The sequence below is a fragment of the Giraffa tippelskirchi genome, chromosome 12 (genome assembly GCF_054371585.1).
Source record: "Giraffa tippelskirchi isolate mGirTip1 chromosome 12, T2T-mGirTip1v1.2.pri, whole genome shotgun sequence".
NCBI lineage: Eukaryota > Metazoa > Chordata > Mammalia > Artiodactyla > Giraffidae > Giraffa > Giraffa tippelskirchi.
Window position 1 is genome coordinate 86,345,923 of NC_137286.1, and position 23,810 is coordinate 86,369,732.

The 23,810-nt window shown below is 35.6% G+C and overlaps 1 protein-coding gene and 1 long non-coding RNA gene across 16 annotated transcripts in view; one reads left to right on the top strand and one right to left on the bottom strand.

Moving 5' to 3' along the window:
• TSC22D1 (TSC22 domain family member 1) overlaps positions 1–23,810 on the bottom strand; it is a 125,538-nt gene that overhangs the window by 66,424 nt on the left and 35,304 nt on the right. For 5 of the 15 annotated variants that reach the window (XR_014071434.1, XR_014071436.1, XR_014071432.1 and 2 more), the window contains one exon: positions 21,777–23,464. The exons of 3 other annotated variants lie outside the window; for them this stretch is intronic. Coding sequence is in view for 4 of the 12 variants with exons in the window: in XM_081550870.1 (XP_081406996.1) it covers positions 23,329–23,464 (136 nt within the window). In the remaining 8 variants the exon portion in view is untranslated. Of the gene's footprint in view, positions 1–19,827; positions 23,512–23,810 lie in introns of those variants that run through there. 7 more of the 15 variants (XR_014071435.1, XR_014071438.1, XR_014071433.1 and 4 more) reach the window with 3 other exon arrangements.
• On the top strand, positions 6,661–13,610 carry LOC145530044 (uncharacterized). The gene is made up of 3 exons (XR_014071439.1): positions 6,661–6,780; positions 8,001–8,082; positions 10,080–13,610. It is a non-coding gene; the product is annotated as an uncharacterized LOC145530044 (long non-coding RNA).

Below are 23,810 nucleotides of genomic sequence, written 5' to 3' on the forward strand. Positions count from 1 at the left end.
TTTTAGTACTACTAATGACTATAAGTCCTACGTCCTGTTCTTCATGTATAAAGTAGGCACATGAATTACTGTTCTGAATTCACTAACTCCTACATAATTTAAGTTCATTTAACCTCACCGGGATGTTCAAAGATAGCTGATAGCAAACTTCTGAGATTCACAGGCAAACTATATTTGCCTGGGGTTAGTTAGCTTGATTAGTATGATACTAATGAACCCACTGTTCTGATGTTTATAATACATTCTGATAAGCCTCACTTTTCCATGGACTAAACCTGGCAAGTTGTCTTCAGATGTGCTGTAGATGGTCACTAAACTAAAACGTGGATTTAGTTTTAAAGAGAGAGAGATTGAAAGAAGGTAAGTAAGTCAGGGTAAGACTGCCACCTGGACTATACATCCCACATCCCAACACAATCTCCCTGCTTCTACTCTTCTTCTAGAATCCATTTTTTTCCCCACCCAGTAGCCAGTATGATCTTTCATAAAACACACACAAAGACTATGTTGCTCACTCCACTCCAGCTTCACTTAGACTCCTTCAGCAGAGTTCTATTCACAGTGCAACAGGAACCTAACTCCTATGGGGCCCACAGTATCTGGCCCCTGCATCTCACACCAATGTCCTTGGGCTCCTCACGCCCAGCCACCAAGCTGCCCTTCTGTCCGCTAAGAGCATCAAGTTCCTTCCCCATCTGAGCCTTTGTACTTCCTGTACCTTTTGCCAAAACACAGAGAAAGAGAGACACGCAGCCCCAAATGTCTAGCTGAAAAGAACAAACCATAGAATTACCTCATGAGGTTCCATGTGATAAGCAGAAAGTGGCAGATTGAGCATCAGTCTAACTAGAACAGAGTAAGTTGAGGGAAAATTGAAATCCATGTTAATCAGCCATATTCACTGAGTGATGGACTATAAATTACTAGTAGTAACCAAGACTCAATATACACTAGAAATCTCAGCTTCTGTACCAAGACAGTATGCTTCCACACCCAGAGAAGTCAACGAATCTCCACAACATTTTGATAAAAACAGTAACCAAAAGGATGGTTCACTAACAATAAAAATGCTACAGGCAACACCAGTTAGATTTTTAAGCCAACGTTACTATGCTAGCAGAGTAATCAAAATGACCAAGAGGGCAGGAAGTGATTCACAATATAAGTGTACTCAGTGCTACTCAACTGAACACTTAAAAATCGTTAAGATAGTCAATTTCATATAATGTGTAGTGATGTAATTGTATAATGTATGTAATATGTAATGAAATACTACAATTTCAAAGGGGGGTGGTCAGGAGTAGGAAAGTATCAACACATCTTTAAGGCCAAAAAGTCTGGAACTCCTTTCTCTGAGAAGTCATAAAAGTTAAGAAGGTTATAATCTAAGTATTAAATCACAACAGATCAACAAAGAATATGCAATTGCTCACTGAATTAATTACCAGAACTAAAAGGGGGGAAAAAAGAAGATAATTGAAAAAAAGAGATGTAACTGTACTTTTAACATGTTTATCTTCATTAGTCAAAGTTCACATTAAAACAAATCAAATTAGAAAATTAACAAAAAAATTAAAACAAGAGTAATCTGTGCAAGGGGAATGAATACGCTCATACATTGCTAGTCAAAGTATAGTAGAGGCTCTTTTGGCTCCAACAATCTAAAAACTCAACCCAGAATTAGACTGTCTGACTACTATGCTTCCTTCTGGTCAGGGATAAATGAACTGTTTATACACACAAATATACATGTGTGTGCATGTGTTTGTATGCTTACACACATACATATATATTAATACAATCCAGAATGTATGTAAAACACACACCTTTTAGTCACTGGAGGTGAGAACTGAAATGGAAGCAAATTTTCAAAACTTAATTCATCCTATGCCATGGCCCATTTCACTAATATTTATTTTCTTAAACAGTGTGCACTGATCTACAAGCATTACATTCAAAAAAATCAAGAGCAATGGTCACATCATTATTACAGAAAAAAATTAAATTACTGCCTACTCACTAGGGTGTCAAGTAAAAACTGGAGAAAATGAACAGTGAGCATAAATTAGAAAATTTTCCAGAAGAATTGATTATCCCTTATAATTTCTAAGACAGATCAATAACAGAAAATAAGCACTGAATTTCACTGAAAATGTGCAGGAACGTTAAAATCTATCTTAAATGTGCAGGATCTATCAGAACCTAAGCGTATTCTCCATCCTAATGCTGTTATTTTCTTTAAATATCTACCAGTTAAATCAATCTCAAGAATATGTTAGCACCTTCAAAAATAATTTTCACAAAAAATGAAGTTAAATACCCCAAAGAAAGGGATTCCCAGGTAGTTCAGTGGTAAAGAATCTGCCTGCAATGCAGGAGACAAGGGTTTGATTCCTGAGTCGGGAAGATCTCCTGGATGAGGAAACGGCAATCCACTCCAGTACTCCTGCCTGGGAAATCCCATGGACAGATGAGCCTGGTGGGCTACAGTTCATGGGGTCGCAAAGAGCCAGACACGACTGAGCTTCCCAAAAGAAAACAAATATCCTCCTTCAAAGTGGAGGTAAACAAATTATGTTAATTCACAGAGAGTATTTCTAAACAAATTGTCTCACCCTGTCCCAAGGACAAAGTTAAAACAGACTGCTTATTTAATTCACGGACAGTCCTAATTATAACATCTAACTAACTATCAACATAGCATGGACATAATATTATCACTTTCATCAAACTTTGCTTTAATATTTATCTAAGACTGTACAATGGTCTAATTAGAAAGATTTCAATCACCTTGGAAATGAAAAGCTAAGGTGATGGGAATAATCGTGGACTGTCAAATAAGGGCAAAAATTATTTTAATGGACATGCAAACTATCTGAATTTTAAAGGACTATGAGAAAGAAAATCCCAATTTTTAAAACCATACTTTAAACCAGTAAACTCCAGAAGAGAGTATAAAAGATGATCTATTTGGTGCAGGAAGAAAAAAGGTTTTAATTTTAGAAGTCAGACATTAAGCTGTGCTGATATTTCAAATATAGATTGACACTGGTGACCCCGGTCTATCCTTTGGTTAGATGGTCTCATCAACTAGTGTTCAAGTTGTGTTCCCATTAAGGTTTCCTCAGTGGTATTAATAGTTCCACAAAGGTATAGGAATTTTCAGTAGCACTTTTACTTGATCACTTTCAATGCTTTAAATTTTACTGCAGTTTATGGGCATTTGATTAAGTGAGTTATATTAACTAAGTAATCCACACAAAATAAAGAAATTGCTTTAAAATATTCCTGCAAAGGAATATAGGATGAGGATGATAACTAATAACATGTGCATACGTGCTAACTCACTTCAGTCATGTCCAACTCTTTGTGACCCAATGGACTGTAGCCCACCTGGCTCCTCTGTCCATGGGATTCTCCAGGCAAGAATACTAGAGTGGGGCTGTGACCTCTTCCAGGGGATCTTCCCAACCCAGGAACTGAACCCATCTCTTACATCTCTGGCACTGGCAGGTATATTCTTTACCACCTGTGCCACCTGGGAAGCCCCCTGATAACACAAACAGGTAAATAAAAGGAAAATGGCAGAGCTGAATAACTCTCTAAGCACAAACATGCTATTAACCACAACAGTTGACAAATGCATCATGCTAATCAGATCTACAAAAAAAGAACCCTGTAAAACTATTTATTTGAAATATAGATTTATGTCCCTTACCAAATAATCACAGTCCTAAATATATATTGTGCTTAGATAATTAATGAGAATATGAAGCCATCACTGTTCACAAGACATCTAAAATTTTAAAAATCCAGAACCAAGACAAATGTCTATATTTTTTCAAGATACGTTTAAAGCCATGCAATACTCAATCCAGTTGCCTCAACATTTTACAACACTCACTAAATATCCCTAAGAAACAATTATGTTACATTAGGAAAATACTTTGCTCTATGGTAAAACTGACTGAATTTTAAAAATAAAAGTCTAGCGGCCAATTAAAATGCAATCCTCAATCAATAAATATTGTCAGAAGGGTTATAAGAAAGATTGCATAATGTCCGAAGAAAGAAGCACTGGTGCAAATGATGTAGTCCAAAAAGGTCGGACAGAAGATAAAAAGAAGACACATTTCTTACATGGCTCAGCCTGTGGTGTTTGCTAGATTCTGTTTCCAAAATAAAACACTGTGTTTGTGTATATGATGAATTAAAGAAAAATTTTACTGGCGAAGATGTAATCTCAACCGCAAATTTCTTCTTTTATAATTGCAACTTCCGATGGAGCAGCTGCTTTAGCTAGAAAAGGGATTTGCAGATAAATCAGAGACATCAACTCATGTGAAAATCAATGAGTCATCTAGTCACAGGCAAGTTACTGCAGCAAAGAAGTTGAAATTATAAGTTTGCACTAAATGCTCCAGGATATCAACGTCATTAATTCCATTAAAAAAAATTATTTAAAGTAGAAAGATCATTTGCTGTTGTTTAGTCACTAAGTGGTGTCTGACTCTTTTGCGAGCCCATGGACTGTAGCCCGCCAGGCTCCTCTGTCCATGGGATTTCCCAGGCAAAAATACTGGAGTGGGTTGCCATTTCCTACTCGAGGGGTTTCTTCCCAACCCAAGGACTAAACCCATGTCTCCTGCATTGGCAGGCAGATTCTTTACCACTGAGCCACCAGTGAAGCCCAGAAGAATCATAAGGGTATTTTCAATGAGACAGAGAACAGAAAAAAATCCTTTTTCCTCTGTTTGGCTTGCTAGCTATCTATTGTAAAAAACTTAGAAGAATTGTCGAAATTAAAAGATGGGCTATGAATTTTTCTTTTATGAAAAGAAAAACATTCACAATTGCTGAGCTTTCCTGTGATGACAAGAGATTAATAAGCCACCAAGCAGAAATCTTCAGTACACACACACTGAACCTGTACCTTTGATGTGAAAATGTTTCAACAGTTCATGACAGAATGATTGCTTTCAAGGAATAACTTCTATGGGAATTTTAAAGATGCATGTCTCAAAACAGCTCTATCATTGTGTGATTGGTACTAAAAATGTTGAGAGAGAGAATTTTTTAAAAACCTCCCATTTAAAAGCTTGGAACCATAATCTGTAACAACTTTCAAAACCTTCCAGAAGAACATCAGGTTTCTAATCGATTTCTTAAAATGATGAAAATTAAAATCCATCCCATCAGGTGCAAGGTCCGACTACCAGGGACCAGCCAAGTATCACCAAAACCTTTGCATAACTGCTGGATGATATTAAAATCCTAGTATCATGATTTAGGAATTACTGTCAATTCAATCGATGTATCTCTGTGAACCATCTCTGACAGCCATTTTATAAGTGTCAAAATAATGACCATCGAATCTGATTCATATTGCTGTCAAAGTAACCAAGATTTTTTAAAAAATTATGAAGCATGTTATAGATGGATGTTCAGAAACATCCTCACCATTTTGTGATTCATACTGAAATGTTCAGAGAGATCTTAAAAATCTCTCATATCTGCACATTGAAAATATGTACTTAAATTAAGCCTGAAAAAAAAATTAAGAGGTTAAAAGAACTTTTGATTTATAGAGGTGAAGAATAAAACTCTAATTTATATGACAAATTTCATCCCCCTTTTCCTATCTTAGAAGCCAAACTCAAATAGAAGATATAGGCCAAAAGTATAGCCAAAAAATAGTATCCAATTTTTCACTAAGAAATTACGAAACAGAGTTTACATATAAATATCTCCATTCCTAGTGGAGTTTTCATGTCACAACAATTCACTACATTTCCCAAGAATGTAAGAGGTGTTAAATCCTTTAGGATAACCCCCTCTTCATTATAGTATCCCGACTTATTTATTAGATTGAGAAATGTTATCTAAATTTGCGAACACTGATACAGGCCTACTAGAAACTCTATTATAGGGAGATAAATATATTTAAACAAAGGTTTCAGAATTTAGAGTACTTAATCAGAAAACATACACAAAATATGTCTTCAAATAGTCCTACATCCACCACCAACACAAAGTGTTCAGAGAACAAAGATGACTGCTAGGAGATGATTATTGGTTTGTTTTTGTGTTTAATGCACTGAACTGTGCAACTAAAATATCAAAGCTCTGGTTCGTGTGAAAAGTGGAAACAAAGCTGCTCATTTTTAAAACCCTGATAGCCATCACAGGATTGCTTTTGATGACTTTTTAAAAGACAATATTGAAAAACACAAGAGTTCATTATTAAGTGTCATTTTCCATTAATAAAAGGCTTTATATTTAGAAAAGTAGAATGTCCCAATTAAAAACAGTAATACTTAAAATGTTTTAATTTATTCATGAAAAAATGACTAGGTCCTTATCATTAAAACTAGAAATTTTAGAAAGCATTTAATAAGCTACTTTATACAGATATATTTTGATTAATACGATAGTAGTAACTGATTTTAACTCTTAAATATGAAGATTATTCTATGCTTTCAAAGAACTACTGTAAACAATTTTGAAAATAAAGAAATGCAGTTCCATTCTTGGCAAAGAAACATGTTTATAAATTTTTAAGATGCCAGTATTGGTGTTAGTCGTTCAGTCATGTCACACTTTGTGACCTCATGGACTGTAGCCCTCCGGGCTCCTCTGTCCATGGAATTCTCCAGGCAAGAATACTGGAGGGGGTAGCCATCCCTTCTCCAGGGGATCTTCCTGACCCAGGAATTGAACCCAGGTCTCCAGAATCATAGGCAGATTCTTTACCATCTGAGCCACCAGGGAAGCCGAGAGGTAATTAGTTCCCTATTAATTCAGACATATATACTTTCTTATAAGTATTTCAGTAAGAAAAAAAAAAAAGTTCTGTACTTTGCTGTACCTTTTGCTCTACAAAAGAACATCTTACTACCAACTTGATGTTAAAGGAATAAATTGTTGTCCTGCAACATATTTTGGCACCACTCGATTTTCAGAATAAAACTGTATGCTAAGCTCATGACACAAAGCTGTTCTTAACATTAAGTTAGGCAATTCAAGCAAGAAAAACAAAAAGAATATAATGTACATTATTTCAAAACAATGACTCACAGTTAATGAGTATTTCAAGTGATTGCAAAAGCCTGAAGTGATTAGTTTATTCCAACTACCAAATGCCAGGCTACCAGGAGTGCTGATTATTCAGCATCTAGCAAAGCAAGGCCCCGAAAATTACAAAAAGTTTTTTTGGATAGATTTTTAAATTTAAAACTTAAAGTTTTTTAGATTTTTAAATTTAAACTCCTTTGAGAAATAATACAATGTTAAATGACAAACTGAATTTTTTCATTATAAATTTCTCTAATACAAAGCATAAATTGAGTCAAGACAAAAATTAAGTCTGTTGTAGAAATTATCCTCTTGGACCCCCTAATAGAACGACCCTCTTGGACCCCCTAATAGAACGGTGCAGAGAACCTCATGAACTAAGGAATGGAGACAGAAATGCTGACAGTTGGTACCTTCCTGTAAGAAACAAAAGTATGAGAGAAAAAGAAAGGGTAAATTAATGAAATGAAGAGCTAGACAAAGACTCATTTCACATCACCCTAAAGTTAAAAGTAATTCTTGTTCTTGAACTCAAATTATGACTAAGTATCCCTTCCCAGAGATGATCACAAGGCAGCATCATTTGGGAGTTCAGGAAGTCACCAAACCTGCACTTAAAAGACAAATCAAAACCAGCTTGAATATTTTATTTCCAAAGTTAGAAACAAATCTAATTTCTCTATTTCGGAAGGTCTGAAGAATGGAACTATGATTAAGTGCCAATTATTTTCGTATAGAATCAAGAATCTAGAAATAAACTCAAGGATATTTTTCTTAAATAACATTCTTTTATTATCTAAGAAAGGCAGGGGGCTGGGAGAAAATGTAATAGTTTAAGCTAATTTTATAGAAAATTCTTTCAATAACATTATTGTGAGCTCATCTTTCATTATTTTCCTTCCTTTTTTAAATTTTTTATTCCTTAGTGAAAGAAAAATAAAGGTAGCATCTCAAGATCTGATGAGCTGAAGGGTATAAGCCAGTTACTGGGTTAAGTACCCACAAATGGTAAGCAAAACCAAACATAATCCTTGGTCTCTTAGGGGTTTTTAGCTGGAGGGAGAGGTGGGACACAGAAATGTAAGACTGTGACCACTGATACCATATGAACATGACATTATGAAAGCAAAGAGGATGGTAATCTAACCTGGTCAAAAACATCAGAGGTATTCCTGAGGCAAGGTAACGACCACGGAGTGAAGGCAAAAAAAGATGAGGGAGAGGCAGAGTATAAAAAAAATGAATAAATAAAAAGTGGCCAAGCATGAGTGGAAAGGTAAACAGGAACTTGGTCTGTTGGGGTTTCACAAATTATAATAAGGATTTTGTCTCTAACCTACCCAAGGATTCAAACTAAAAATAGAAAGCTGATTGTTTTAATGAAAGATGTAATATCAATAAAACTTGTATCTTGAGAAACATCATTCTAGCTGCACTGTGGAAAATGAATTCAATTAGCACAAGGCTGTATACAAGGAGCCCAGTTAGAACTGTTATAGCACAAGCTAGGAAATAATAGACTGAGGAGACTGATAACAGAGAAATAGGTTGCTGAAATTTCAGACACAAAAGTCAACAAGCGAGGATGACAGATGGGGTAAAGGAGGTGTGAGGAATACACACACACAGAACATCATCTAGGTTTCCGGCTTGCGTAAGTGGATGCACGGGGGTGCTAGTCACTAAGAGGAGGAATCCTAAGGAAGATCACATTTGAGGGGAGACAGATCAAAAATTCACAAAGTGTGTTTGAAGTGCCCTTGGGGCACAAAGAAAGGGAAAGAGATGCCAAGTAGGTCATTCTGTCTCTAAAGCTGCACCAGTGTTACTGAACTTGAATCATCAGTAGAAAGGTAATTAAATGACCAAGAATCCAGCCTCAGAAACTCGCACTATGTAAAATAAAGCCTGGGAAGGAATGGGTCTGCAAATCAGATTCAGAACCAGCCAGAAAGACAGGAGGAATTCAGAGTGAAGACTCTCAGATTCCAAATGTTAGAAGAGGGACATGCCATCAATTGTGCTGAATGCGGAGAGCACACGTGGCAAGGGATGGAAAAGGTCCAGTTCATCTAGTGATAAGGTCACCGATCACCTCAGTGGTATTATTTCAATGAAGAGGTAGAAACAAGCTTGGAATAGACCGAGAAGTGAGTGGCATTGAAAGAAATGGAGAGAATGTTATAGAGAGTTAAGTTTGTATACACAGAGGAAGAGGTGGGGTAGGGTCTGCAGTTACTTATTTTTTTAATTGGAGACTTGAATGTGCTTGTACGCATATGAGAAAGATTTGGTTGAAAGGAAGAAATGTGAGAGGGAATGTATGTCTTAAGACATCTGAGAAAGCAGAGGTGACTGGATGCTGAGCATAGGTGGAGGAGAAAAGATGGGAGCTGAGAAGGTTGATTGATGTTTGGCATCAAAATGAAGCCTAAAGAAAAAGTGGCAATGGAAGTGTCCGTTGAGAAAGCTGCGTATTACTCAGGATACTCTAACATCATAAAACGTTAATGACAGAATAAGCACTTTTTCTTTACCTGGCACATGAAAAAATGCTTTACGTATTAGTCTATTCAACCCTCATCATAACCCCATGCATAGCTCCTTCACAAATGAGACTGAGGCACATGGAGGTTAAACAACTTGCCCAGGGTGAATGGCTGCACTAGGCACTCAAAACCAACACTCACCCTACAGGCCATGCTCAGTCAGTAGGCTGAACAATCTCTCAGTGGGCTTGAGACTGTCCCTACAGCACCCATACTGTCAGTACCAATGATGATTTCTGCAACATTTTAGATCCTAAGTCTCGTACTGCTAGGATGAAAGTTATGTTGACCCCACATTATCAAATATTTAACTCACTTATGGCCAAGGCAATAAGGATTCATAAATAAGCCTGGGCAGTAAGACTTCAGAAACTCATTTCTGTAATCACCTGTTCACATTACTGAGAAAGAATCCCAAAGATTTTTGTTTTTAGTCTTCTATTGCTTATTTTCCAGAACTATAACAATTGTCCAACAGCACCGAAGTGGCCCTGTGATTCACCTACTTCTGTATGGATCTCCCTCACTAGATGTGGACATTTCTAAAGTTGCCTACGTCTCCCTCACTGAAGTATCTGTTCAGTGCCTACTGTGATAGCTACTCTGCCAAGTGCTAAGAAACAGTATGAACAACAGACATGACCTCTGGAAGCCAGGCAATATATAAACAAACAATATATTTTAAATTGAGAAAAATACTAGGAAGGAATTGATATCAAAGAACAAAAGTCAAGATGCAGAATGGGATGTTTAGATCTAGTGACTAGAGACAGCATCTCTGAAAAGGAAACACTGAAGCTGAAACCTACAATCAGAGGAAGGGGCATTCCGGTCACTGGGAAACCCCTAAAATAGAGGATAAGCAATTTAGAGACTTCATGAAATAAACTCAAGGTTGGCTGGAGAGCAGGAATCAGGGTAAAGCTGGAGGCAAGATCACAGGCCATGATAAAAAAATTTGGATTTTATAGTTTTAATGAAGAAAAGCAACTGAGTGTTCAACAGGAAACCGATACGGATGGGTGTAATAAATCCTATTTTATGACGAACACAGAAGTCAAGGAGACCAGAGAGGGCTACTGCAAGAGTCCAGGCAAGGGACAGCCTGGAGCAGAGGTTGGTAGATGGAATTGGTGAGAAGCTGGACAGGCTTGAGACAGATTTAGGAGGGAAATCTGATCTTTGAAAGGTGAAAGGACAGTCTTCTCAAAAGCTGGTGCTAGAACAAATAAACATCCACATTGGGAAAAAATAGATCAATCTAAAAACACTGGCCTTATCTAAATACCAAAGAGGATACAGAGATGGAAAATAAGCATGTGAAAAGATGCTCAATATCATGCCATTAGGGAACTGCAAATTAAAACAATGAGATACCACCACACATCTATCAAAGTGGTTATAATTTAAAACACTGATGACCTTTTTCACTTAGTCTACTAAATAAGTCAGGATACCTATAATGAAGAGGAGGTTGTCTATCCTAAAGGATTTAACACCTCTTACATTCTTGGGAAATATAGTCAATTGTTGTGACATGAAAACTCCACTAGAAGTGGAGCTATTTATATGTAAATTGTTTCATAATTCCTCTGTGAAAAATTGGATACTATTTTTTGGCTCTGCTTTTGGGCTATACTTTATTTTCTACTTGACAAGGACGTAAAACAACAGCAATCCTCCTTTACTGCTGGTAGGAATGCCAAACGGTAAAGCTACTCTGGAATAGCGTGGTGGTTTCTTACAAACCTAAACAGAGGCTTACCGTTTAAGATCCAGCAGTTGCACTACTAGGTATTTTTCCTAGTGTGTTGCAAATGTATGTCCTCAGAACACCTGCACACAAATGTTTAAAGTAGCTTTCTTTACTCTTAAGTCCCCAAAACTGGAAGCAACCAAGATGTCCTTCAAAAGGCGAAGAACAAACAAACTGTGGCAGATCTATACAGTAATAAAAAGAAATGTGCTATCAAGCCACAAAAAGTTAAGGATGAACCTTAACTGCATATTGCTGAGTTAAAGAAACCAGCGGGAAATGCTACAACATTCCAACTGTATGACGTCCTGGGAAAGATAAACCTTGAGAGACAGTAAAAATATCAGTGGGTGCCAGGGACTGAGGTGGTGATGATACCCTAACGATGGATAGGTGAAATTACACGTTTAGCAAAACCCATAGCACTCCTGACACAAAGAGGAAATCCTTATGTAAACTCTGGACTTCAATGTATCAAAACTGGTTCAACTACAACAAATATACCAAACTAATGCAAGATGGTAGCAAAGGAAACTAGGGAGGGGAAATTAATATAGAAGCTCTGTATTTTCTGGTCAATTTTTCTATAAATGTGAAACTGCTGTAAAAAGAAAAAAAACAAAGTTTTTAAAAATTCCCAAAACAAACAACTGGACTAACAAATAACCGATTGCATGTGGGAGGTAAGGGAGACCACTCCATTGTTTTTGATGTGAGATGAACATCATTCTTGACTGAAATGAAGAAGACACAGAGAAAAAATAGTCCGGAGTTGGACTTTTCTTTTTTTTAAGTAGTTTAATCCACTTGATATCCAAGTGGGTATCAAGACCAGAGCTTTGAGGAGGTGGCTGGGCAAGAGATAACCATTAGGGGAGTTAAAAAAAGAAAAATCATTAAGTCATGGGAATGGATGAAGTCATCTAAGTGCAAAGGAAGAAGAGGCTAAAAGAAAAACTCCAGGACTGAGAAGGGCATTTCAGAAGATAGGTTCAACTACAGTGAATTCTGTTAAAAAGTAAGAAGGTACAGCTAAGCATCAAGTAGACCTGCTGTTGCCACAGAACCCAAGAGACTTTGATAAGAGCAGTCACATGGTGTTAGATGCAAAAGCCACAATGGGATAGACTAAGAAATCAATAAAATTTGAGAAATTATAACAATATGAGTAGATAATTCTTGGTTATAAAAGTGAGTAGAGACTGTTAGAAGTCAAGAGGTTGAGGGGAAAGGTCAAGGTGGTTTCCTTAAGATGATATATGAAAGCATAATTAGATGGTGATGGGAATGATCCAGTAGAGAGGGAGACTGGCTCACAGAGAAAATAATAAAGCTATAAAGTCTTTGATAAGATACAATAGATAGATCCAGGCTCCAGAGAACAAGGGGGAAAAGCCTTTAGAGACGCATGAAATTTAGTAAGTGGATGCTCAAAAGAATTAAATGAATCAAATTGAAGAAGTGAAATGATTTAGAAGGCTCCTGGCAAAGCAACTATAAATGTTAGGACCCTAGGCTAGAATTATATCAGAGAAGTCAGAAATAGAGTGTAAGGCAAAATACATTTTAGAAGGACAAAGGCAATAAACAGAAAGGTTACAAACAAGACAGATATAAATCCAACTAAAAAAACATTGCTTTAAATGTAAATGGTTGAAATATATCAAATAAAAGACAGAGACTGTCAAATGGATTGAAAAAAAAAAAAAAGACCCAACTGTATGTATGTTGTAAGAAAAGCTCACAGTAAATATAAAGATAGAGGAGATTTAAAGTAAGAGGATAGAAAGACATACCATAACATTAATTAAAAGAATGCTAGAATAACACATAAATTTCAGGAAAACCAGACTTCAGAACAAGGAAAAGTTACCAGGGATAAAGGAGGACATTACACGATGATGAAGGGGTCAACTCTCTATGAAGACAGGACAACCCTTAGTATGTGTTTAACAACAGAGCATCAATATATGTGAGTCAAAAACTGAGAGAACTGAAATGAGAAACTGATGAACAGACTAATGCACTGAGAGCCTTCAATGCTGCTCTACCGGTAACTGACAGATCAGCAGGCTGAAAATCAGTCAAGACAGCTGAACTGAGCCGCACCATCAATCAGCTGGATCCAGCTGACATCTCAAGACTACTTCATCTAACAACAGCGAAATATACCTTCTCAAGCTCACATGGAGAATTCGCCAAGATTAAAGGCCATAATACACACCACAAAATTTTAAAAGAATAGAAAGCATACTGAGTATGCTCTCGGATCACAATAGAACTAAACTAAAAATTAGTAAGATACCAAATATTTAAAGATAGATGAAAACCCCCAAAATGGAGATTAAACAACACTTCTAAAAATACAGTGGTTTTAAGAGTCTCAAGAGAAATCTTTAAATATTTCAAACTGAAGAAAGTGAAAATACAATTTATCAAAATTCTGGAATACAGCAAAAACAGTGCTGAGAAAGAAGAGGAATATAAACCTAAGGCAAGTAGAAGAGAAATAAAAATTAGAGAAGTCAATGAAACTGAAAACAACAAAACAGAGAAAAATCCACAAAACCCAGGTTTGGTAATTGTGTCAATATTGATAAATCTCTAGCCAGGCTAACAAGTAAAAAGAAAGAAGACACAAATCACTAATAACACAAATGAAAGAGGAGCCATTACTACTGATCCCATGGACATTAAAAGGATAGTAAGGAATATTATGAACTCTTATCTCCACACATTTGATAACTTAGATTAAATGAACTTAAAAGATATAATCCACCAAAACTTACAAGAAACAAACTGGAAAGGTTTATATCTATTGAAAGAAACTGAATTAACAATTAATAACCCTCCCAAGCAGAAAGCACAAAGCCCAGATGGTTTCACTGATGAATTCTACCAAATGTTTAATAAAATGACACGAATTCTCTACAATTTCTTTCAGAAAGTAGAAACAAAGAGAACAATTCCTTACTCATTCTAAGAAGCAAGTCAAATGTCAAAGTCAAAGACATTACAAAAAAGGAAAATTACAGACCAGTGTTTCATTAACCTTGATACAAGAATACTTGACAAAATATTAACAAACTGAATGCAATAAACATGTAAAAAGAATTATACACCATGGCCAAGCTCCATTTAACCACATATGTAAGGCTGATTTAGTATTCAAAAATCAATTATAAACACTAGAGAAAAATCATATGATCATATTAATAAATGCAGACAAAGCATTTGACACAAGGCAACATCAACTCATGATTTTAAAAAAACACACAACACTTAAACAAAAAACCTCTGAGGAACCAGAACTAGAGGGGAACTTCCATAATGTGAAAAATATGTACAAAAAACCTACACCTAACATCATGCTTATTGGTAAGAAACCAGACGCCTTCCACCCAATATCATGAATAAGACAAGGAAGTCCCCTCTCACCATCCTTATTCAACTTCGTACTGGCAAGTCATAGCCAGTGCAATAAGCAAATGAAATAAAAGGTATAAAGACTAAGAAGGAAAACATAAAACTGCCTTTGTTTGCAGCTGACATACTGTATACTGAAAGCCCCTAAAGAAAGAAAGAAAAAGCACCTGTAACTAGTAAGCAACTATAGAAAGGTTGCAAGATAAAGGTAAAGTTAACTGTTTTCCTATAAATCAGGAATGAACAACTAGAGTTAAAAATACACCATTTGCATCAGCACCAAAAAAAAAAAAAAGAAAGAAATATTTAGGTTTAATTTAACAAGATATATAAAAGATCTATGTGAGGAAAAAACTACAAAATGTTGATGAAAAATCAAAGATCTAAATAAATGGAGACTAATTACATGATCATAGATGGTTAGACATCAGGTCTTCCCAACTTAATCTTTAGATCCAATATAATCCCAATAAAAACCCTAGTTAAGTCATTTTGTGGACAAATTGATTCTAAAATCTATATGAAAGACCTAGTTTCAGTTTCACTGAAAGACCTAGAAAAGTAGAGGACTGACAACCAATTTTGAGATGTATCAAAAAGCCTGCAGTATTCAACACAGTGTAATATCAGCAGAAAAGACAGGTCAATGAAATGGGATAAAGAGCTCAGGAGCAGACCCATACAAATATAGTCAAGTGATCTTTGAAAAAGGAGCAAAGAAAATACAAAGGAAAAAGGACAGTCTTTTCTTAAACTTTTGCCTTACACCTTTCACAAAAGTTAACTGTGATCCAAAATGGATCACAGGCCTAAATGTAAAATTCAAAACTGTAAAACTTCCTGAAGGTAACATAGGAAAAAATGTAGGTGACCGTGGGTTTAACAGTGAGTTTTTAAAAGATGCGACATCAAAAGCACAATCTATTAGAGGAAAAAAAATTGACCTGGAATTGATTAAAGTTTAAAACTTTTGCTCCAGGAGACACAGATAAGATAATGTCTACAAGTCACAGACTAGGAGAAAATACTTGCAAAACACTTCCCTGGTAAAGGAGTGCTATCTAAAACATACAAAGGACTTTTAAAACTCAACAAAAGGAAGAAAACTTTTTAAATGGGCAAAAGATCTGAAAGGAGACCTCACAGAAAAGGATATATAGATGGTAAATAGTATCATTAGAGAATTGCAAAATAAAACAGTAAGAAGCCATCATACACCTACTGGAGGGACTACAATCCAAAACACAGCCCCACCACACGCTGGCAAGGATGCAGAACAGGAACTCGGGTTCATCGCTGGTGGGAAGGCAAAATGGTACAGCCACTTTGGAAGAAAGACAGCTGGGCAGTTTCTTACAACGCTAAGCACAGTCTTACCATAAAATCCAGCAATTGCACTGCTGGGTGTTTTTCCAAATGAGCTGAAATCTTCTGTCCTCATAAAACCTACACACCAACGTTTACAGCAGTTTTGTTCCTAAGTGCCAAAAACTGGAGGCAATCAGGATGTCCTTCAAAGATGAGTGGATAAACACACAGTGGTAGATTTATATGATGGTATACCATTCAGTAATAAAAAGAAGTACATTAACAAGTCACAAAGAGATATTGTACACTGCTAACTGAAAGAAGCCAGTCTGAGGCGGCTAGAGGTAAAACTACAGAAACAAGAAAAACATCTGTGAGTGCCAGGGGTGGGGAGGGAAGAGAGGGATGAATATAGGAGGATCATGTAGGTTGGTGAAACTTTTCTGTATGACACTATGTTACGTGACATTATGTATATGAGGAAACTGGCAGAACTGTATGACAGGAATGAGCCCTAAACTATGCATTTCACTCAATAATGAGGTACCGGTATCAGTTCATGAATTATAAAATACACCACACAAGATGTCAACAGAGCAAACTATGATAAGCAAAATTGTATATGGGGAGGAGGGAGGGATTCTGAACTTTCTGGTGAATTTTTCTGTAAAGACTAAAACTACTCTCGATTTAAAAATGCATACTAAGTAAAATATCCCTTTTTATATGAAATTTTCCTAAGAATATCCATTCTTTCTGGCAAAGATGTTTGACAATCAACAGTATGATAGAATTCTTTAGATTTTGACAAGTTTTCTTTTAAATGCTACTTTTGTTGTTTATGATTATGTGCCCTTGAGCAGATTTTGTGATTTCTGAGTTTTGGCATCTTTGGGTGTAAAATAAAAAATTACCTGAAAGGTCAACTGGATTTAATCACATAAATATATGTAATTCACCTAGCAAAAGTTGCACAAAGTAGGCACGTAAATCGTTCTTTTCTTTTTCGCTCATCTGTCCCCAGACTCTTTTTAACTCAGGTAAGGCAGAGCACACCCTGAGTGTTTCTCAAAAACAGGTAACACACACCCTAAAGGTACATGCAACCAACCATTAAACAAACCATTGGGCTACTCATACCTTAAAGGTGTTAAATACACGTCTTCTTGGAGCTCAATTTAAAATCTGGAGGGGAGGGGGGAAGCTGTTTAACTGGTAACTTAAAACAGTTATACCAAAACAACGTTGAAGTATTTGCACGATCTTTTAAGAGGCAACAGGAAACTCTGCACAACAGTTTTGGCCACACAGGCTTCCAGGGCACTTCTCCACGATCTTCAGCTGTTTGGGGTATGTCTCAAATTTTTCCACTGAAGCACTGCCTTTCACTTCCAGTTTTAATTATGTTACTAAACACAAGTTCATTTTTGTCTCAATGTCAGTCCTGTGTCAACAATTTAGCTCCAAAGGGCCTGCTTCCCCTTAACTTACTAAAGAACAACCTGAAAAATAACACTTTGCATTAAGAATTAATGCTTTTGAATTGTGGTGCTGGAGAAGACTCTTGAGAGTTCCTTGGACCGCAAGGAGATCAAACCAGTCAATCCTAAAGGAAATCAACCCTGAATATCCACTGGAAGGACTGATGCTGAAGCTCCAATACTTTGATCACCTGGTGCAAAAAGCAAGGAAAAGATGTTGATGTTGGGAAAAACTGAGGGCAAAAGGAGAAGGGGGTGGCAGAGGATGAGATGGCTAGATAGCATAACTGACTCAATGGACTTGAATTTGAGCAAACTCTGGGAGATAGTGGAGGAGAGGTGGGGGGTGCTCAGAGCCTGGGGGTGCTCAGTCCATGTGGTTGCAAAGAGTTAGACATGACTTAGTGACTGAACAAAAACAATAAAAACTATTTAATACAGAATTTATAGCTCTGTGAGTCAGAATTAAGCAAGCAATAACTGAAATGAAGATTACACTTTTTTGATCACTTTCTCAAGGTCTTGGCTTGACTTTTGAGTCATTTTCTTTTCCACTGAACTGCGTATGTCAGTCTGTAAGAGACTACTGCCCTGATTTTTTTTTAACAAAATTTGCATATCAATATGAAACTCTTTTGTACAAGAGAATCTCATAAAATTAAGCACCTGACTGGATAAATATGTAAGGGTAAACAAAGCAGTATGAGCATCACAAGGTCAAAGAGAAGCCAAGCACACCTGTACTGTGCTGTGTCACACATTAAGAAAAATAATATACTGAGGCATGTTCAGAGATCTACAAAACCCTTAAGGATTTCAAAACCATGCTACATAAGAGCAAGAAATGAAGGTATGCTTAACCGGCAGGAAAAAAACAAACAAACAAACTGCATTTGAAATTGATGCAGTGTAAGAGCCATCTTAAATCACCTGGACTATGGTATTTGAAGTGAATCAGACTTGCTCCATGTTCCCAGAACTGGGATTAACATGAGGCAGCAATAAAGTACAGGATAAGTATAGATCTCGGAGCCTTCAAGAGACTCAAATCCTACAGTAGACCTTTAATCAACTGTGATATTAGAAATACACGTGATATTCTCAGACATCAATTAATCTTGTACGTAAGATGAAGGTTCTACCTCGGCTAATTCCTAAGGAAATCTTCAAATAAAAAATGACATGGAAGCACATTCTGGATCAGCTTCTTACCATCAGAGCATCCTGAACATGGAATGAGCTATCTCACTGAAGTTATGAGTGCTATCACTAGTTCATAGCAACACGATCATGTTCTCTGTATAAAGGAAAAAGCACAACAGATAGCACAGTATTTTAAGTAAAAGTCAAATGTCCACAAGCTAGTATTCTTATAAAAAGATAGGTTGGAAGATTACTGTTTATGTTGCCATCTATTGAGTAAATTATAATAATGTAATTTTAGAAAAAAAATCCCAAATCATATTTCTAGCTCATCTGTACTGAATATTATTACATTTTCCTTTGTTTCTAGATATATTAAATAGTATGCTAAAATTTGATTCTTTGAACCCACTTAACATACCTTATGGAATAACCTTATAAATATCTTGTCTGAACAATTTTATATATACTAGCCAACAATATTATTTCTTAAAGATTCTCCTGAGTTAAAGTGAATGTTTATAAAACTCAAATTAATTTCTCAAACCAAAGTTAAAATTACTCAGTACAGCTACAGTTTTCTACATTTTAGGTTTCATTTAATAAAAATAGGCATACACAACCAACAACCAGGGAATAACCTCATGGAATATGTACTCAACTTTCCATGTAAAGTACAGTATTTTAACAGTGCTCAGCACAGAAGAAATACTAAATTAAGTATGGATCATAACATTAAGAGAACAAGGGTTAAAAAAATAAAGAGCAAGGGTAGGAGATGCCTGGAATACAGTAGGCCAGGTACAGAGAGTACAATGTAGCTAGATGTATGTTCCTAAATGCACTCCAAACAAATTTGTGGTTTATCCATTGCTCTTCTCTGGGACAAATTTGAAGAAAAATTCTTTCCCTAATTCTACATCTGTCTGAAAATCCAAGGATATCTGTTGTAGGTCACTTTATCATCTGATGTTACACTGAAAATATTTTGAACATTTTCTACCTCCGTGTCATACCTTACCTCTTGAGTAGAGATCACTTTGATCACAATTCCTGAAAACTCCGATGCGCACTTCAAAGTTCCCTAGCATTTGTTTTTTTTTTTTTTACTGCAGTAATCTGATTACCTTAGATGTACATTTAAGTGAGAAAAACCTTTAAAGAGCACCTATGTGCTTATTTTGGAAATACAAATCTTTCACATTTCAAGACTAAGTTAATGTGAACTTTTTAAAATGGGAAATAAAAATATCTGTATTTTAAAAAATCAAGAAATTGCTTAGGACATCTAGGCACTGACATTTTGCTCAAATGTTTCAATACAGCAAAATCAAGTAAGATTTATGGATATATTTACAATAAGCTACAAGGTCAGTACTTGTAGTCACACTTCTTATTGATATTTATCTTCTTTAAAACAGAAGTTATTAAAAAAAAACTTTCTTTACTCAAATAAAAAAACTATTTTATTCTATAGCTAGTCCTAAGAATCATAGTGAAACAATAAGCCTAGTTCTTATACCTCAAACATAAATCCATGTTCAATATTCATAAATGTTTTTATTTTGAAGCTACTGATGGTGTAGGGAAGAGTTTATGTAATGAAAATTATTTTTAAAACTCTCATTTCACCACTATTTTTACAATATGTTTGAAATTTCCAGTGCAATGCTTTTATTTAACACTCTCTGCCCTACATCTTTTAAATACATATAGCTAAGGCTTCTAAATTCTTTTGTACTCAAGGAAATACAGCCTCCCATCTTTCACAGAAATACATTTTGTCTGTGAATCTTTTAACAGGCTTAATTCTAAAAACAAAATTTTATCCACAGTATTTCTACTCATCTTTTCCAAACTTACTAGGCTAATAAAGCCAAGAATTTTAGCTCTTCTCCCACACCCTAAATACAATAGCCATTCTAAATCATAATTTCCTTTTATAACTCTTTTTTTCAGAGTATAATTTCTTTAGAGAGCCAAATTAGGTCATTTTAATCCACAAATTGTCATTAACTAAACTTCTTATTTGTCACCTAGGACTCCACCATAAAGTTTTTTAATTTTAGTAGTCTGCTTCTTACAAATTCTCATCAAATCAAAAGGGAAATCTCCTCATTTCCAGCAGACTCTGCATAGAAAGGTAAATTGTTCTAATGCCTCTAATTAAGTTTATGTAGATATAAAGACAAGAATCATGAAAAACAAATTTTATCCTTTCCCATGTTCTCTTGATAAGGTTAAAAGAAAGAGACTCTGTAAGTTAAGATTTCCCCTTCTACAATTACTTGTTCAAGCAGAACATCAAAACATAAAATACTTTCTTCTCCTATTAACAGTACCCACTAACTGAACAGTTCTCCAATAAGTCGTTATTCTCAAATATTCTTTTTCTGACTAGAGGAAATGTCTTCTGTATGCAATTCTGTAAGCGTCTATGTTTATCAAGATCTCACTTTAAAAGACTTGAGCGTATTACTCCTGATATTTGCAATATTAACTCAAGAGTTTTAATGGTTTGCAAAATTGACATATGAAAATGGCATCTAAAAAAATCCAATTCTGGAAACAAAGCTATGTATGAAAGTCGCTCAGTCGTGTCCGACTCTGTGCGACCCCATGGACTGTAGCCCGACAGAGTCCTTTGTCCATGGGATTCTCCAGGCAAGAATCCTGGAGTGGATTGCCATTCCCTTCTCCAGGGGATCTTCCCAACCCAGGGGTTGAACCTGGGTCTCCTGCATTGCAGGCGGCTTCTTTACCATCTGAGCTACCAGGGAAGCCAGTAAAGTGAAAAAACAAGACTAAATACATCACCTATTTCCTTAATTTGGCACTGTGTGACCCAATGAAAAGTCATTTCAATTCGACAGTTTAAATAATTTTTTTTCTCAAAAAAGTTTAACACATACAAGGATAGAATATATATTCAGAAATACTTAGAGGAAGACACATAAAATTAAAATACATTTAAAAATACTGTTATAGTTTCCATTTTCTACTCCTGAAAGAAAAATAAGCCATTTATCAGTAAGTGCATTTTTTTCATGGAGAAAATATTTATTAGTTTTTCAAATGATCACATAATACAAATGTTACACAATTAGTCATTCTAGAAAAAATTAGCTTATATTAATATTCATAAAATAAACACTGAAAAATATAGGATTGCATATTGTGACATGAAATATTTAAAAATCTGAAAGAAAATGAATCAAAATAAAAGTTTAAACAAATCAATTCACATTAATATACATGAAGTTTCACTTTTAAATAGCTTTCAGTGGCATGAGATGAATAGAAATGCACTTACATTTCTTTTGCACACTTTAAGGAACAAAGCTAAAATTTAATCAAAGCATGAGATGAATGGGATTAAGAGACTAAATCATTTCTCTTCAAAACTGAAACAAAAGGCCATAAACTGGCCTTCAGTTCCGAGTTCCTTCTAAAATGTTGAGTAGTTGTTTTTTAATTTATATGTGTTTGTAAAAACTATCTTATTAACCTTTAACAAAAGCAAATCAAGAGTAAAAAGTTGTAATCGTTTATGGGAATTCAGAGCTCTCCAGGGAAATTTTAGCTCAAATTGATCTTCTAAACTCACTTTTAAGTACCATACATACAAAAGTTTATGTATAATTAATGAGGGGAAAACGGGTCCCACACATAGCCAACAAAGACTAAAGGCCAGGTTATAACCTGGCAAGTGTGGTTTCTAAAACCTCTTAAGATTCCTAAAACATTTAGATGCTTCCAGTGATATCTCTAGAATTTCTATTCTTAAAATTTAAACCAAATAAAACAAACTGGCAGCATCCGTGTAACTTTAAAAAACTTTTTAGTAGCTTTCAACTGCCTAGTTTAATAGATACTAAAAAGAGAAATAAAACATTTTGATAGCTACTTCCATCAATTTATCAAATCCATAGTTTGGATAACTTTCTTGCAACACTTAATTCACACACAGAGGCTTATTCTACTACTACTACTTGACCTTTGCTCTATAAAATACCTCTTTGTTTCAGGATCATTCAACTTTAGAATGTCTGCAAACGCAGAACAATACCTCAGGTTTAACAGGTATTTACTTTAAAAGACTTAACTTAAAACGTGCCTCTACTTCTATACTGGAATCTGTTGATTCGACAAGAATAAGGCTCAAGACTAGAAAAAGATAAACCAAAAAAGTACATCCTAATATTAAAAGTAATTTAGGAATAATTAAGATTTTCACCCTTTACTTCCTAGTTCTTTTCAGTGTTGGGCAACAAAAGACAAATTTCATTAAGTTTTCTGGGTCTCCGAGACTACCAAAACGTCTGCCTGCTTCATTATGGTGACTTTCAATACCACAAATCTTTTAAGTGAAACAGATAGAGAGCTGCTGTTTTAAAGAAAGGAGTCTCTCACGCTTCCTCTAGTTCAGTCTTCTGAATAGAAAGGAATAGTTTCATGGTCATGTAAAGTTCCAATCGGAAAAAATTATGTCATTATTTGAGCCTTTCCATTTCCAGATCAAGAGTACACCAGAGAAAATCTTAAAGTTTATCAATGACAAGATCAGGTGGCTCTCTCATCCTTGTGTCTTCTAGACATAGTGCATGGCTCCGTTCACCACTGCCTTCCAAACTGCAGTTGCTGCATGTGTGACAGATATCATCCATGAAGGCTCTGCTAGAGGAGTTCCTTTGGCTGAAGGAGGATGTTTACCAGTTGAAAGAAATCTGGGCAATTAGAGAACAAATAAACCGGTCTCCCATTATCAAGATACCTGGAGTCACAGAAGGAATCCACCAAGGAAAAAATGAAAACTTGCCAAAGGCACCAAAGTTCACGTTCTACCCACTGGAGATGATAAGAACTTCCTGAAATCAAATCTTACCCTTGGCATCAAAGATACTAACAGAAAACCGTATTAATGCCATGGGGAAAATCTAGGACAAGGTTCTTTTGCCACAAATAACATTATTCCTAGGGACTGGAAAACTACTTGTGAGTATATTTAACAAAGCTTTCAGGGATAGTATCTCCTGAAACATATTCATTCGTATGTATTGTATTAAAGAATGA